The following is a 17,343-nucleotide window of genomic DNA, read 5'->3' on the forward strand; positions in this document are numbered from 1 at the left end:
TATCAAATATAATTTGTATCTAAAATTTGTATCAAGTGGTTGATATTGTGTGCAGGTGGTCCTAAATATTTCAGCTTCATAAAAACAGTGGCCAGCTTCGAGAACTGCGTATGATAGCCACGATTCTCTCTTTAAATAATTTTGAAGTATTGAAGTGTGCCATGCCCCAAACCTTCTCCATACCTGCATCCAATTAAATTCACAGGTTTTTATAACTCCAGCACAGGTGTAAGCTTGGAAATAAACCTGGGGTTTCATATTGTTGTGCCAAAAAATAATTTCTGGTTGTCTCTAGAACCATTTCTGCATGAAACAGTTGAGAACAGCCATTTAAATTGATAAGTAACAAAAGAATTTACATCATGGTTTTTTTTTAAGTTGATCTAAGTGTCCATATAATATTAAAAAAAATTTATAAAAGCTAAAATATTTTGTTAACAAAAAGCAAGCTTTGTATAATTACATTTTGGAAATATTTTAAATAAAATTTTGAGTCCCTCAGTTTCTGAAAGTTGTGCATACTGGAAGTAGACCTTTTTGAATCACAAATGTGAGAGACTGGCTAGCACTGCACTGTAGGTAGGCAATCCCAGAGAGGTATGCTCTTCCAGTCCATTAGCCTTGATTCATTTTTTTCTGTAAAGGTCTTACTTCCAATCATTTGGGTTTTTTTTTTTACAAAGGCAGATATCAGCTGTTCAGCAGCTCTCACTGTACAGTTGACTCTTAGAAACTGAGTGACAATTAAAACCTTGAAAAGTATTTGCAAAACATTTTCACATAGTATTTTCTCAAAATAAGACTTTGGTTTAGCTTCCCTAATTTACATCCAACTGCAGGTGATTCAAATTGATTTGTAATAAGTGTAGGCTTGTTAATTCTCTTGCTAAAATCCATGAGCATTGTTATCATTAGTGCTGTAACATCCTTTAACAAAACAATTCACATTTTCTTTAGTGCTTGGAAATTGAGTTCACAAATGTATTTCTGCTGAATTTAAAGGGCTCCAAATATGCATAGTTTAATCAGCCAATAACTGTATTTACAGACTTGATTTTTATGACTTGTTCCTCGTAAACCCCTACCCTGAAACCTCTCCTGTCCCCCATGCCCTCCCACCCAAGGACAACGGCAATATTTATACATAATTTATTTTTAAATCAGGGTTTAATTTACATATACATAAACAGTTCTATTAATGTCACTGTGCATTTTGTTGTTATTTCCTTTATCTGTAGCAATAGGATTGTGCACACTGGAAAGTACTTCAAGGTAATGAGAATCTTTAGCTCCTCAGATCACCTCTTCAGGGTGTGGAAGGTTTCAATGTCTGCAGTATGATTTCGGGTAACTCCTACAAATGCACTGTTTAAACTTAAAAATACACCTACGCACACAGCAACACAGTATATGTTCACTTGACTATTTCCCTAAGTGACTCGAAAAACTATCCAGAAAAAGCAACTTATATAAAGTGTTTAACTTCAGCAGCCATTTTGGTTATTAGACAACAACGGCTTGTGATTCATCCATCCTGGATATGAAACTTTTAAACACTTGTCCAAGAAATAGCTTTGATGATGAGTATGTGAAGTAGAGATGAGAGGGGGTATATTAGACTACTCCCAGACCCTTCCAACGAGAGCTCTTACTCCATCAAAAGTGGGGTATCAGGGTGGTTGTGCAGTCTGCTTGTCTGTTGACTTGAACATTATCCTGTGTTTGAGACAAGGAGTTTGCCTGAATTTGTTTCCTAATACTAGAACAAATATTCTCAAACTTATGCTAACAGCTATGATAATTTAGTTTAACTTGTTATGAATTACACAGTACTGCATTCTGAATGCCATTAACTATTTACACTAGATGTGACTTGGGAGGGAGGGAGGAAGGAGGCCTGTGGTGACTTGACAGAGGCAGGGACTGACTTTGAAGACACCCATATTAACTAATAGAAATCTTTCTGATTTATTGAAGGTCTTTGCAGTTCATTCTGTCTTAAATGTGGTATATTCTGCAGCACACTATAACATTTTTCTGAGTTAGCTCCTGAATTTTATTTTAAACATGTAGATGAAAAATAATTTGTTCATTGGTTTATCAAGTCTGAATTGAGTAACAGATGAAATTTAAAGTTTGAAATTGGCTATCAGAATCTTCACTGATATCCTTCCCTGTCTTATCATTATCTCATGGAACCAATTATTTCACATAAACCATTATTTATGTGAACCAATGTAATACTTTCTCACTTAGCTAAACAAGTATTGTTTAGGTTTACTCTGTTGCATGTTGGGCAGTGAACGGACCCAAGCCAGTTGTCCTTTTGAAAAGTTTCAAAATATACCTCCCTTTTTGTATAAATGGTGTGCGTAGATATTTGTTAATGTTGATTTTTTCATCTCTTCTCATTGTTCACGTTTCATTTTGTTGGAGTTTATGACACTGCCATAGACAACTGTGGCAAACTGATTTTTCTCTCTGGACTTTCTGGAATCTGGTTATCTTGGTGTCTAAGAGACATTTGTTGTCTTATTTTGTTCATTACATTTCATTGCATGATTGTTTGCTTGTACAGCTGTGTTTTATGTCTCAGTGTTCTTGGACCTGATGATCTTATGGGTCTTTTCTAACCTAAAATGATTCTGTGATTCTTTTGACAATACTGCATGTCTTTCCTTCCTAAGGATACATTCTGCTTTGAATTTACAGTTCTCTTTACAAAGTCAAGCCCACATTTACATATTTTGATCATTCTTTTCAGTCTTTCACTTAAGATCAAAGAACTTCTTTTCTTCACAGAATTGCTGAAGCTAATTAAAATTCTGCCTCTTCCATTCTCTGCTAATAGGCATACAAAGAAGAGAATCTACAGTGTTGTTAATAGTTTCAGTCAGCTACCCTACTGAAGTACCACTTCCCGTAGTTAAGCAGCTTGAGGTTGAATTCACTGACATTCAAGTAAACTCTGACATTTTTCCAAAATGAAAGTTAGAAGGATTTGCAGATTGCACTTTGAACATCTACAAAAACCTTACGAGATTTGAGAGCCCATGACTACCATGGAGGCTAAGTCAGACCGCTCACCACCGGGGAAAGTTCCCTTCTGTACCTTTTCAGGATAAAATACCTTTGTTCTCCACCTCATCAAGATGAAAATACAGATCTCAAGTTGAGAGAGTCACTATTACAGTGATCTATCCAGCAGGTTGAAATGCATGTCATGGTACTGTCCTTCGTGGTGAGAGCAAAAACGAAGATAAACATGTGCACTTTTCTTCTTTGGCTTCATCACAGGCATGACTTGCAGTTTTGTTGGTTTTATGAGCTCCAGTAAATTATGCCATGGAGTGAATTTAATAGTATTTGCTATTGGAAGGTATGAGGATATCTCCTCAACCTCCCATTCTGTTTCTGTTTCTGTTTCTGTTTCTGTTTCTGCTTCTCAAAGCCCATTAATGCCTGTCAGTAGCAGAGGACTCTTGTTTCCAGAATGGTAGTGTTCTAATCTATTGTGCCTGTGACTGCCTATGAGCCTTTGAGCTCACAAACAGTTCTTTATTGCTGCACTTTGTTTTACAAACTGGACAAGTACAAATGTGAACATTTCCTCTGGCTCGTTTCTCCTGGGAAATAAATCTAGTCACACAGGGCAGGTGAAATGGGTAATTTGTCATTTTAACAATAATTTTTGCTCTCTTTAACTTCTGAGTTACTCAATTCATTAAATGCTTTCTCAAATCAAGCCCTGTGTAAGAATTACTTGGACTGACCTTGTGTGCTCAATTTGTATGAAAATGAAAGAATGAGGTGCAAATCTATCTACTTCAGAATTGGTGCAGCTTTATTTTTCTCTCAAGTGACCATCACTTTCCTTGAAATTTTTCACAAATTGATATTTGCATGTTCTATCTTCCTAGAGAGAAGATATGTCCTAACTACATTTACAATTTTGAGAAATGTTCCTTCCAGGACCTACTAAGTGCACTCCTATCAGGATTCCCTTTAACAATGAGGCAGAGACGCTGCAAAGTTTAATAAGCCTTGTACACTAGTTATTCACATCTGAGTGCCACTGCTTGTTAATGAGGCTGTACTGGATCCAGCTGGCCTGTTTGGGGAAGTTCTTTCTCTTGTCATCTTGCTGCCAACATAATTGATAGAAAAAATATATTTGAGCCCTGGAATAGGCACTTCCTATATATGTGTCCTATACTTTTGCCTGTGGCAGTGACTGCCAGAGAGTTTAGGTTCTATCAATTCAGGAATAAGATGGTGAGCACTTTTCAGATCATTAAAAAATTTAATCTTCTGCCTCACTGCAGTTTCAGCTTGCCAAATTTAAGGCTCTGTTTATTCTCAGATATTCAGATTTCAGTATTAATTGTCATCTTTCTCTGACTTTTCCACTGACTCTAGCAAGATCCTTCCTTTCAGTTCGTTAAGTCAGAGTGTCTTTTCAAGCTTATTCTGGTGCTGCAGATACAGTGTCTCAGAAATAGAGGTTGCTTATCAGCAGTTTGCTTTAGTTCTCCAGCTCTTCAGGAAATGGTCAAAATTTTATTTCTCATGATCTACATTGAGACACAACAACTTTTTTGAAGTGGGATAAATGTATTGGTCTTTCCACACCAGAAGACTTGCACATTGCTTTTGTTTGTAAGTCGCTGTGTGGACCACATGTCAAATAAATCCCTAATGCTGATTTGAGTCTATCCCGTACTCACATGTCTGTGCAGCAAGAGTTTTGCTTCAGGTAATGCTAATTCTGATAACGGTTCTTTCTATTTGAGTAACATAGCCTACAGAATTGTGGTATTGGGACCTTCTGGATTTTTACTTATACTTCTGAGATTTCTATTTTCTTCTTTATCCATCAAAGCGTGGCTCATGGCCATTTGTTCTTTGAAACATTTTTCCATGTAAGTTCAGTATCACTGTTCTAACTAAGTCATTTCTGCTGCTTCTCTTATTACTAAATTTCAAAAGTTTTTGAGGTACTCTTCCTAAGTAAAAAAACACAAGTTTTTTCATCTTTAGAAAGTCTGAGACTACAAGTCAGTATCCCTTAGTTTTCAGGCATTGAGCCATTGGAGGGTGGCAGATTTCAAACCAAATCATTACAAGAAGTGGATTGAACTATAAATCATACTGTATAATATTTGCAGTGACTAGATTCTTTTTCCTATTGTTTTTAAAAAATTCTCCTGCTTGGTCTTAAATTGAATTGTACTTTATAAATCAAGCCACATTGAATGGAGGTGTCTCAGGGTTTAAATTGGAAGGGGGTAGATTTAGACTAGATATTAGAAATATTTTTTTTTACTATGAGGGTGATGAGAGACCGGAATAGGTTGCCCAGTGAGTTTGCAGATGCTCCCACCCTGGAGGCAGTCAAGGCCAGGCTGGATGGGGCTTTGAGCAATCTGGTCTAGAGGGAGGTGTCCCTGTCTGTAGCAGAATGTTGGAATTGGATGATCTCAAAGGTCCCTTCCAACCCAAACCACTCTGTGATTCTGTGATGATTTGTATGTATTTAAATTGTCAGTTAAAATATATAATCAAGAACTTGAATAGCTTCCCTCTCTATTATATTTTATGTTAAATCAGACTTATCTTGTTGCACTGACTGTGCTGGTTCCAGGTGAGGAATCACACATTTCTGTGATTACTGGTTAATGGCTGCAATGGCATAGGAGCAGCATTCCCTGATACATTCCTTGTAGACATAAGCATCACATTCTACAAAGGAACTTTCAGTGAGCTTTCAAAATCTTTATATATGCTTTGCGTCAATCTTTGCTTCTGTATTCATAATTTCTAATCTTTGATCTGCTTGTAAGAACTTTCTCCCACCACTTCTCTTTTTTTATTTCCTCCCAATTCTCTCTCTTTCCCCTCCTCTCTCCTCCACTTCCTGTGCCTGTCTGTCTCTTTCAGGTCTGTCTCTTGCTCTCTCCCGTCTCCCATTTCTACAGCTTGCAGATAAGGTGTAGTGTTGCCTAGAAATTAAAATGGCATTGTTCTCTTTTCGTCATTGAATTTGTTTCTGCAATGCAGTGCTGTGTACCACGGTCTTGCTGAACAATTTAAGGCTTTAGAGCATTGTAAATTATTTCGAAAGGGCTAAGGAAACTAGTAAGCAAAAATAAGAATAGTGGATGTATATGTTGATATTGTATCACAAGAGAAGAGTGTGAGTGCATTTTAGCTGTCTTTGAAAAACTTGAAGAATATAGTCAATTTAAAAATCTAATTTTACCTCATTGTCTCCTTTTATTCAAATAATTATTTAATTTCAAGAAAGAAGGATAGGAGTAACGAACTAGAAATAAAATTAGCATAAACAACAACATTCAATTTGGAAAAAAAAATCCAGTAGTAATTACCAAGGTATGTGCTTATGGACACATTAATGGATGCTAGGATATGGCAGCAAAGTTGTACTTGAATATATGTACTTCTTTTTCCTGCAAAACAAATATTATCAGATTATTTGACTTTTCTGTTCCTGTATCGTTTTTTATGCCAAAGATTTGTTTTTTACTTTCTGATGTTGCAACAGCACGTACTTAATTGCTGCTGTATGAATTATGATTTATTATATAACTATCTAAAACTATGGTGAAATTACTATGTGTCTTCATAAACATTTCAGTTTTAGTATCTTTGTAAAAATGAGGCTCGTGTGTAGCTTTAAATTTATTTTAGGCATTTTCTTTAAGGCAAATCTGTGAAAGGATCATTTTTGTAAATTTATAAGTTGTGCAGCCATCTCTAAATGAAATATTAATGAAAAGAAAACAGAACTTCTGATACTGTCGTTTCATTCCATTTAAACTTTTTATGTTACTTCCTTTAAAACCAAACTATTCTGTTTAAAGCAAATTGGAAGGAATATGCCATTCACTTAATCTAACCAACTTTTTTACTCAGCCAAGTGAGTCCTTTTCGCTGAGGAGTGAAATTTCATGGCATGCTATCAGTTTTGTGACTTGAAAACTTGTGTTTATCTTTGTCAGTTTAAGTTTCTTAAATGTACCATTCACAGTACTGAGGTGATGTGGTTTCATTTTCTTGTAGAGGCATTCCTGGGAAAAAATGTGGAACTGTCATCGTAACAGCAGAGGAACTGGGCTGTTGTCGAGTAAGTGTGTGTTCATTGCTTTCTGAACAATTAAGTGAAAATGGTTGTGATTGCACCAGATTGTTGTAAGTAAAATGTATTAATTTCCATTTTATGACATCTATAAGAAGTTAGGTTATTTTTTCCCTATCAGCTACACTTAGCTTTATGTAGTAAAAAAGGAAGCAAAAAACAACTTGAAATGTAAAGTTTTTTATTCGTGAGTCTTAATCTAGTCTTTAATTCTTTAAGTAATCATATTTTAATCTCTTAGTGTCCCGTTTTTAACAAAAATCCATTTGTTTTAGCTATGGAATTACATTGCTATTGCCATGGAATATCAATATTGCATGATCATCACAGTAAAACTGAACTTAGAATTAAAAAAAAAACAACATACTAATAGTGAGTCCTATTATTTAAAGAAATGTGAAGTTAATGTTTATTGAAAAATGCTACATAGATACTAAAAGAATTTCCATAAAAGAAGAGTTCAGGCAGTTTCATTTAAAGTGAAGGCTGCCTGGGGAAATGCAAATACTAATGGCAAATGCCTACATTTTTAGCAGAAAGCAAAAAAATTTCTCAGTGTGTAGCAGACAGTGGGGAATTTCGCTGGTTAAGGGGAGAGACCTGGTGTGATCCTGACCTTCCCAAACTACATCACCACTTTTCCTCCTCTTGTGGGATCATGGAGTAGATTGGACAGAGGAGAAGTCATACTGACCAGGAAGTACTTGGAGCCAGGCTATTTTGCTTTCCAGCACTGAATGAGCTAGCAACAAGCCATAAATCATACAGAAACAGAGACTGGAAGGAAGAATAAGGAAGGATGGTATGATAACAAGGGTTGGAATCTGAAGGTGAGGGAGCTAGTCCAAGTATGGTGTATATTAAATGAGGCTGTAGTATGTATCTTAGAAGAGCTTACATTGACAAGGTACCAATCTTAAATGAGGAAAGAAATAATGTCAGGTATTTGGTGAGATCCAGGGGAGCTGGGCAGTATTATATTAGATACAACTTTCATACTGGGCCATAAGCTGTTAATTGTTGTTCTATTTCTGCAGTCATAATGTCGCTCTTATTACTAATATATTCAGTAGCTAGTCTGTTTATTTTCTGAAGTTCATTAGAAGAAATACCTTCTATAAGAAAACAATCCTTAATTTTCTGCCTTATTTCTAGCTTAGTTAAGTTTGTATTATTTCTCTGCAGATTTGGTATATGTGAACAGCACAAAGGCTAAAATCTTTCTTGCCAGACAAACTACCAGTCCTGCACAGTTATGCTAATAGGGTGCTCCAGCTCAGTTTCATTTAACTGCCATTAACAGCATCTGTGGGAGTGCTCTTGTACAAACTACCTTTTCTCTGCTAATAATGAGTATTGGAATAATGGATTTATAAAAAGTATGTCATTTTTTGGCCGAGATTCTGAAAGAAGCAGTGGACACCTAATTTTCTTTTGGATTTGATAGCAAGTAGAACAGAAAAATTTGTCCTTGAGATGGAATTTGTTAGGCTAAATTATTCCTAATCCTGCCACTTTTAATTAGGCTTTGTTTATTGTTTTTGTCCTTTGCTAAGGAGTATCCTTGTTTTCCTTTCTTATCTGTCAGATTTAAATGGAAAAAAAATCTAACTACAATTCAAGAAATTGGCTTCTTGCTCTGGCATTTTTTTTCTGTATACAAATGTTTGACCTACTTGGGAGTGGGTACTAACTTTGACATTGCTCTACACAATGACATTGTCTTTCAGCCTGTGTTCACACCTCTCCTTCCATTGCGGTAGAATATTTATGGCATTAGTAAATACTAAGTGTTGTCAAACCTGATGATATGAAAGTTGCTAGGAAGTGGTAGCCATCTTGTATACTAATAGGAAATTCTTGTGTTACTAGCACAAGTGATGTACAGTCATGGAAAATGCCTGTCTTTTGTTTACTTTTGCTCAAAATTTTGGTAGTACCTGATCAAAACCTTAACGCTTTATCAGATGACAAAATGGATGAATCGTTTAATTGATTTTGTACTGAAATTACTTTTCTGCTTCACGATTCTTAAGACTAGTTTGCCATCACTGAGCATTTGTAAGCAACCCTTAAGGAGGCTGCAGAGTATTTTTTCATGATATTCTGGTTTATCCTTCAGTACTGGTACTGGCATCTCAGTTATACCATTCAAAAGTCACAGATACATCATCATAATTGATATAGGATTATTTTCTTTCCCTTTTAATGAACATAAACAGCAGGTGTAATTGAAGGCCTTCATGTTCACCTCACTTAAAACTTGCATATATTATGACTTTTGTGTGAAGTCACTGAAAGGACCTTACAGTGAGTTTGTAAATCAGTCGCTCTTTCTCTTGTAGTCTCTTCATTCTCTATCATTTTCTCAGACACAGTCTCTTGCTCTCCTCGTGGACTGTCGCATCGTTTCTTTGGGATATTTTCATATCTAAGGTTATTCATTATTTAGATTAATTTAGATTAATTCTTATTTTAGATCTTATTTAGATTAATTCTTAACTGATCTGAGATTTTTTTTGGATAGTTTATTTTTAAAATGGCAAAGATTTTTTGAATCATTGAATTGCTAAGGTTGAAAGGAACCTTGGGAGATTGTCTAGTCTAGCCCTCCTGTTTTTCTTAGAGCAGGTTGCTCAGGGCTCTGTGAAGTTGGGTTTTGAGTATATTCAGAGACTCTGCAGTCTCTTCCAATGTTTCACAACCCTCGGGGTAAAAAGTCTTTTTTTTTTTTCACTTGTATTTAAATGAAGCTTCCTGTATTTCATTTTGTACCTATTGCTGCTTTTCTGTCCCCTGAATACCAGTGAGGAGGAGTCTGTTTACTTCCTCCTTAGGTATTTGTACAAATTAATAAGATCCTCCTGAGCCTTCTCTCCAGACTAAGAGAATCTCATCTCTTTTAGCTACTCCTAATATGAGGGGCAGTTCAGTCACTCAGTCAGTCATCTTAGCATCCCTTTTTCTGCAATTAATGCTATTTGTCCTTTACATTCTTGTACTGGGAAGCTCAGAACTGAATACAGTACTCCAGGTATGCCATCACTGGTACTGAGTCATTTCTCTCAGCTTCCTTTCAGTGCTCTACTCAGTGCAGCACAAGAGGCTGTTGGCCTTTTTAGTTGCAGTGTATGCATTGGTGGCTCACAGTCCATGATCCATGTCCATCAAGCCCACCTGGTTCTTTTCTGCAAAACTATTTTCAAGCTGTTTGTCCTGCAGCTTGTATTTGTGCAGGACCTTATTGACCTCGAAGTTCATTTCCCATCGTTGAACTTCATGGTGTTCACGTTGTTGTGTTTTTCCAGCTCACACAGGTCCCTCTGAGTAGTGGCTCAAGCAGCTGATGGAGAAGCCACTATATCTAGCTTTGCAATGTTTGCAAACTTCCTGAGGGTCTGCTCTGTTTCATTAATGAAGATGTTAATTGTTACTGGCTCCATTATTGACTGCTTAGCTACATACTCATTGCCAGCTGGACTTTGTATGTTAATCCCAATTCCTTGAAGCTCAGCAGTTTGGAACTTAATAAAGATAATTGAAAATAGCGTCACAGTGACACTGCCATCTCCATCCGCACTTACAAATGCATCCTGTCAGGACTTGTGTGTGTCTGATCTATTTAAATGTTCCCTCACTTGGTCCTCTTCTCCCCAGGAGAGTCATCCTTGTTCTAGACTTTTCCACTGGTCTCAGGTGCCCAGGATTCTCAAAGTCAGTATTCTCAGCAGTAAAAGCGAAGGCAGAAGAGTATGAGGAAACAAATTTTCCATTTCCTCTGTCAGCTGCTCCCCTACCCCAGTCAGGGGTGGACCATGTTTTCTCTAGTCTTCTTGCTTTTGTTACACATGTAGACCTAATAATGGAATAAAGTCATCCAGTAGGGCCCTGCCTCAGTCAGCTAGGTTTATTTTTGCATATAATCCTTCTGGCACTTGACTCTACCTGAAGATATGATAGTGTGCAATCTGTCCATTTGCCTGGATAAAACAGCGTGAGAATGGTTTCATTTGGTACCTTCCAGTCTCGTTTTCTGGAAACTTCTGGCATCTCAATAGCAAGTTGCTAAGCTATTTGCTTTATGGGCAGCAAGAGCAGGAAGTTGCAGGTTTAAGTCGCTGAAGGAATGAGACTTAGTTGTGTCCCACTGCAGCTTTTAAAATTAATTCTAATGCGTTCTTTAGCTTTGCATCTACTTCCCAGAAAATGCAGCATTAGATGTCAGAAAGTACTTGAAACATTGTGAGGTATTTAGCGAAGAACTTCATTTGCACGCTTCTATGGATGAATTCTTTGTTTTAGCAGTTCACGCTGCACTATAAGGGTGTTTGCAAGAATATGAATAAGTAGAAAGCATCTAGATGCGAGATTTTGTTTTCTGTTTGTATGGTTAGTAGTCAAATATATTCTGAATCTTCCTTAAACAAACTGCGTGCTCTTTTTAATTTTTCTGTATTATCAATTTCAGGATTCAGTTTTAATGCAATTTTGTGCGAACAAACTAGACAAGAAGGACTTCTTTGGGAAATCTGATCCTTTCCTGGTATTTCATCGAAGCAATGAAGATGGCAGGTAGATACCTGCTAAACATTTCTGCTCCTAAGCATAGCATTTTATTTATTTGCAGATAGTGAAATAGTTTTCCTTTCTGAATATTTGTCAGATTAAGCTGCATTTCTTTTAAATTTATTGAATTTTAATTCAGGCAACACAGAAATAAAACTATTGTAACAAACATTAAATACGTCAACCGAGAGTTTTTAGGAGTTGAACATATGGTAAATGCAGATCACAATAAAAATTAGTCATAGTAAAAACTGTTAAACAGCAGACATGCTTTTAAACAGAAAACTTGAAGAAAATCACAACTCAAAAATATGCTAATGCTTATATATTGTTTTAGATGAAAATTCTTTATGTTGCAAAATTAGATCTATTTTTTTAACAGCGATCTAGAAAAGATAATTCAAAAAATTGCTCAGATAGAAAACATTTTTTATATATATCTTCTAGTAATTTCTCAGATAAGAACATGCACCTTTGGAACTTCAGAAACATACTTTCAAAGGGCAACTTTAGTTGCATCTATGTGTATGTGGGATTTCAGTATTGATTTCAATAGAGACCTTGTCTCCTGTTTTCTTTTGCACAGTTCACTAATCAAGATGAGGATTCAAAAAAAGTATTTTCATTTTGCATCATTTAGAGAAAGCATAATGAGTAAAGCATACTATATTTCGAATAAATTTCATATATATTTCATTTGAGAGAAGGGGATCATGGAATCTCATGAAGGCTTAATATGTTTTGTTTGAGACTACCCTGGTTTAAACAATAACAAAACAAAACAAAAAAAAACAAACCTAAAGTGATGAACAAGCATGAGAAAGTCAAGACTCCTTTGACTGTGTTTCTTACCTGTTAAACAGGAATCATATCCTGCACTTCTCTGAACTAGCTCACTGAATGATTGTAATTCTTGTGAGGTAAAAAAAAATTTAGGTGTAGAATTATATAATGCCTTCATCCATAGTCACTCACAAATAGATCTGTTCTCATTAGTTCTCCTTGCCTCTCTTCTCCTGGACTTGTTTTCTTAGCTTAAGCTTTATATGGACATTGTACCAGTGCGTACAGATTATATATCTTTGTATTGCGTGTTTGGTGACTCAAAATAAAAAGTAAATAAATACAAATTATATCTTTTTTTTTATTGCAGTTTTACAATCTGCCACAAAACAGAAGTCATAAAAAATACATTAAATCCAGTATGGCAGGCATTCAAGATTTCTGTCAGAGCACTGTGTAATGGAGACTATGACCGGTAAGCTGCATGTTAAGCTTTCCTGGCATACACAGATTTTTCTCCTGATATAGATTGTTCCTAATAAAAATAGTTTTTCATAACAATTCTGTTACTTGTGTTATTTTGTCAACATTTTGAAAGGATATATATTCAAAACACCACAATAAATTTACAGAAATAAAGCCAATATGATAAATCTGTAGGAAATGTTAGCAGTGATTTCATTCTCTGTGGTGGTTAAGAAATAATTAGAAAGAAAAAAGAAAAACCAAACAACTTGAATGTACACTGTTACTGGTACATGAGATACCCAGAGTTTAATCCTCATGTTGTTCAGATTTGAAATTTTCAGTGATCCCATACAAAAGGGTGTATAACTGAAAAACATGGTCATAAACCGTGTTTTTACCAATGTTTTACTAACAAGCTAGGTAGTTAAGTTGAGGTTGTGGATTTTTGTAGAGTCCTTAAAAATTGAATTCTTAACTTCTAACAGTATCAGTGAAGTGTTTAAGTTGCTGATGATGACTTGTTATTCCATCATCGCTATTTGTATTTTGGATATGAATCAAGATAATGCTGTTATAATTATGTAGCCAGATAAATGTCTGGTTATCTATCTATCATTACTACATGAAATCTGGAGTATTTAAATTACTTCAGTAAGACTCAAAGGAAATGTAGGCTTAGCGTTAGTTGTACTTTTTTAGAAGTGTGTAGTGTAATATTGAGATTAAAATAATGAAGGAAATACGAAATATGAGGATTAGAAGAACAGTAAGAGTAATATATGACCTGCACATTGTATGTAGGTTGCTCTGAATGTAATGCCTCTTATTTATTTCCATGGAAACTGCAACAGTAATTATTCAATGAAATGTATGGAGTAAAGCTACTGTAATCTGTTGTAAGGCTACCATGAAGGCTGGCCTTTTGGGAAGCAAATCAAGTCATGATTTACTGGCTAATACCAGGATATAAACAGAAACCAATGCTTGTACTGGTCTGTGCTTCACTTGACTTAATCCAAGTAGTGTATATTGAAGAGTAGGACAGTAAGAAGTGCGTATATTCACTAAGCTAAATGTAATGCTTTCACAGAAATAAGGTTCTGTTGTTATAAGCCGCTTAGAAACTGACGGGTCAAAAGCTAATTCAGATCTTTTGCCAGGGAAGTGGGTATTTTTCTTAATCATTCTTTTTGGGAATGTCCATTCTTCACATTTCCTACTGGATCATGGCTACTTTATTCTGTCTGTCATCCATTTCCAGTACTTGGTATCATCTTGCTTGAAATTTAAGGAAAAAGGGTTCTTCTGCACTTCTTCCTCCACTCGCCTAGTGGAATATTTGCTACAGTTATTATCATTCATGTTTCTGTTTCAATTAGATGGAAAAAATTGCATTGATTTCATAATAAGTGTGTTCTAATCAGGTGTAATTTTTAACTTGTATATGGATTATACGCATAATGCAAAGCAAAATAATGCTTATGATGATGCTCTGTGCACTGCACTGTTTATCGTATTAAATAAAACTCTTTGATAATAATGTTATAGAGATGTGTCAAATGCAATATTGTAACACCTCTAAAGAGAATTTAAAAATACAATGATATGCCTCAGATTGTTGTGTAACTACTTTCCCATTTTTATCATGTTTTTGATTCTTTCTACATAATGTGAATGCCTTACAAATAAAAGACTCAATGGATCTTAACAGTCCTCCCTATAATAATCATATTAGACATCAGGAAAAATACTTTAGCTGTCAAATTCAAATTAGTATTGGCTGATGATCCAGAAGAAGCATCCAAAGTTTGTTATTGTTTGCTTTTTTAAGCATGAAAACTTTTCTTTCCAAAGGTGAGGATTAGTTTCCTATGATCAGCTTGGTTTCTTTCAGACAATGATAGTTTTACAGATCAGATTATGGTACCCTTGGTTCTGTGAAAGATGTTGAAAGGTGAGAGTAATGTAATTGGTAAGAATATATGCCACAGTAAACATTAATTCTAGTTTTAGGTAGAGTAATTTCTCTGCAGTTAATGCTTCTGAGTGAACTCTGTCTGCGTATCCACCCATACCCTAATGGGGTATCCCATTTAATTTAATTATCCCATTTAATTCTAGGAAGCCAGATTATTCATGGTTAGGTTGCATAATCTGGTGGTTATCTAACATGAGTTGATGAAAGAACTAAAAATCTAGTCTGTTTTCTTTATGGGAACTCAAAGAAATGATGCTGCACTTTCCTTTTTGGTCAGATATCCAAGCAGCATCTTCCTCTGTTGTGGAGTAAGAGGCAGCTTATGGGTTAAAAGCGCAACAGATTTCTTTTGTTGGTAGCCACATAGAGGGCCTTCCCCAAATCTTGGGTGAATCACACACTTTTCATTCTTCACTATTGCAGACTGTTTAGCAGAGGTTCGTGCCATCTAACAGATTGAAGTTTTCTTTTATTCTGGTGTTGTTACTTTTGTTTAACAACCAAAATGTATGATGTAGAATTTTAGAAGTTTGATTTGCTTGGTTTTGTACTGTTTTTAATCTGCTCAATGCTACCGAAGAATTTGTGCTACATAATGACATGCTCAAGTTCTCTTCTTCTCAAAGGAAGACGTTTCTCTTCTCAAATATGGGTACATTATTTTTTTTTCTGAAAGGTGTTACTACTTCACAGTAGATATTCCTTTCCCACATAATACCAATACCAATAACTCACAATGAGTCTCATTTTGTTAACCTTCTTAAAAAGGCTGGTAGTACTTTAATGTTTAAAGAATCAATCAGAAAAACAAACAAACAACAACAACAACAAACCCCCCTGAATTATTTGTTCCCTTAGCTTTTACTATATTTTACTATTCATTTATGAATTTATATTGAGTAACCTGAGTGACTTTTTTCTTCACAATAAGAAACAACAGGAAAATGTGGTCTTCTAGCTTTGGCACAGTTGAGGTATCCAAATGCACTTAAATATAAAATTCAATTTTGTACATTAGAATATGAATTTTAATTGTGTTTTTCTCAAATTTTTTAGGACAATTAAAGTAGAGGTGTATGACTGGGATAGAGATGGAAGGTAAGGCATAATTTCTATTGCTTTCTATTTATTTTAAGAATATTCTTATATAATAATATATATAATTATATTATATATATTATTTTTATATTATATATATTATATTTATATATATATATTATATATTATATATTATATATAATAATATAAGAATTTTCTTATATAAGAAAATGGGCAATATGTAATTGTTCAACCTTATTGACTGTACTTAGTGTATCCTCTTTTTGGTCAGACTCAATTGCTATAAAAAATGCTTGAGCTTGTGTCTTCATACTTTGGAGAGAAAGTATATTTATGAGTCACGATACTAGCACCTGCATGTAATACAAAAAATATGTTGATTTCTATTTCTCTATCTGTTGACCTGTCTTAATCATTTCTTGTTAATTTATATTTTTAAATATATGAATATGCAGTTAATTTGGATACTTAGGAGTATATTGTTTATTATATAATAATGCCTCTAATATTGCTAAAGCAGTTTGTTTCTAGTTCTTCTGTGGCCAAATAGATCTTGTGTTAGTAATAGGGCAATTTACCCTGTGCTGTCATTCATTTCTCTGCTGATAAGAGCCAAAACCAGTTTCTCAACTTAAGACTTTGTCTTTTTGATTCCATCATGAAATCTGTTGATTTATAAGCATTTTTACCACATATTTGTGCTCTGCAATTATCATCCTGTAGAACAAATTCATCCTTCTTCATTAGATACTTCCTGGAAGGAAGTAAAAAAAAACAACATATTAATTGCTTATAGATCATAGAATCATAGAATCGCAAGGTTGGAAAAGACCTGCAAGATCATCCAGTCCAACCACCCTCCCATTCCCAGTACCACAAGCTACTAAGCCACATCTCGCAGCTCCTCATCCAGGCGCCTCTTGAACACTGCCAGGGACGGCGACTCCACCACCTCCCTGGGCAGCCATTCCAGTGCCTGACCACTCTCTGAGAGAAAAAGTTTCTCCTCATGTTCAACCTAAACCTCCTCTGGTACAACTTCTGGCCGTTTCCTCGGGTCCTACTATTTGCCTGGGAGAAGAGGCCAAACCCCTCCTCACCACAGCCTCCCTTCAGGAAGTTGTAGAGTGCAATGAGGTCTCCCCTGAGCCTCCTCTTCTCCAGACTGAACAACCCCAGCTCCCTCAGCCGCTCCTCATAAGACTTGTGCTCCAGACCCCTCACCAGTTTTGTTGCCCTTCTCTGGACACGTTCCAGGGCCTCAATGTCTTTCCTGTAGTGAGGGGCCCAAAACTGAACACAGTACTCGAGGTGCGGCCGAGGGAGCTGG

The 17,343-nt window shown here is 35.5% G+C and overlaps 1 protein-coding gene across 1 annotated transcript in view; it reads left to right on the forward strand.

Annotated features, from left to right (window-relative positions):
• Positions 1–17,343, forward strand: part of CPNE8 (copine 8) — a 91,339-nt gene that overhangs the window by 35,425 nt on the left and 38,571 nt on the right. Inside the window, exons 7-10 of the mRNA XM_042872761.1 lie at positions 7,084–7,147; positions 11,628–11,731; positions 12,879–12,983; positions 16,011–16,052. Coding sequence (XP_042728695.1) covers positions 7,084–7,147; positions 11,628–11,731; positions 12,879–12,983; positions 16,011–16,052 — 315 coding nt within the window. The remainder of the gene's footprint in view (positions 1–7,083; positions 7,148–11,627; positions 11,732–12,878; positions 12,984–16,010; positions 16,053–17,343) is intronic.

This window comes from Lagopus leucura, unplaced genomic scaffold, assembly GCF_019238085.1.
Source record: "Lagopus leucura isolate 7727_CA_CO unplaced genomic scaffold, USGS_WTPT01 Super-Scaffold_100008, whole genome shotgun sequence".
Taxonomy (NCBI): domain Eukaryota; kingdom Metazoa; phylum Chordata; class Aves; order Galliformes; family Phasianidae; genus Lagopus; species Lagopus leucura.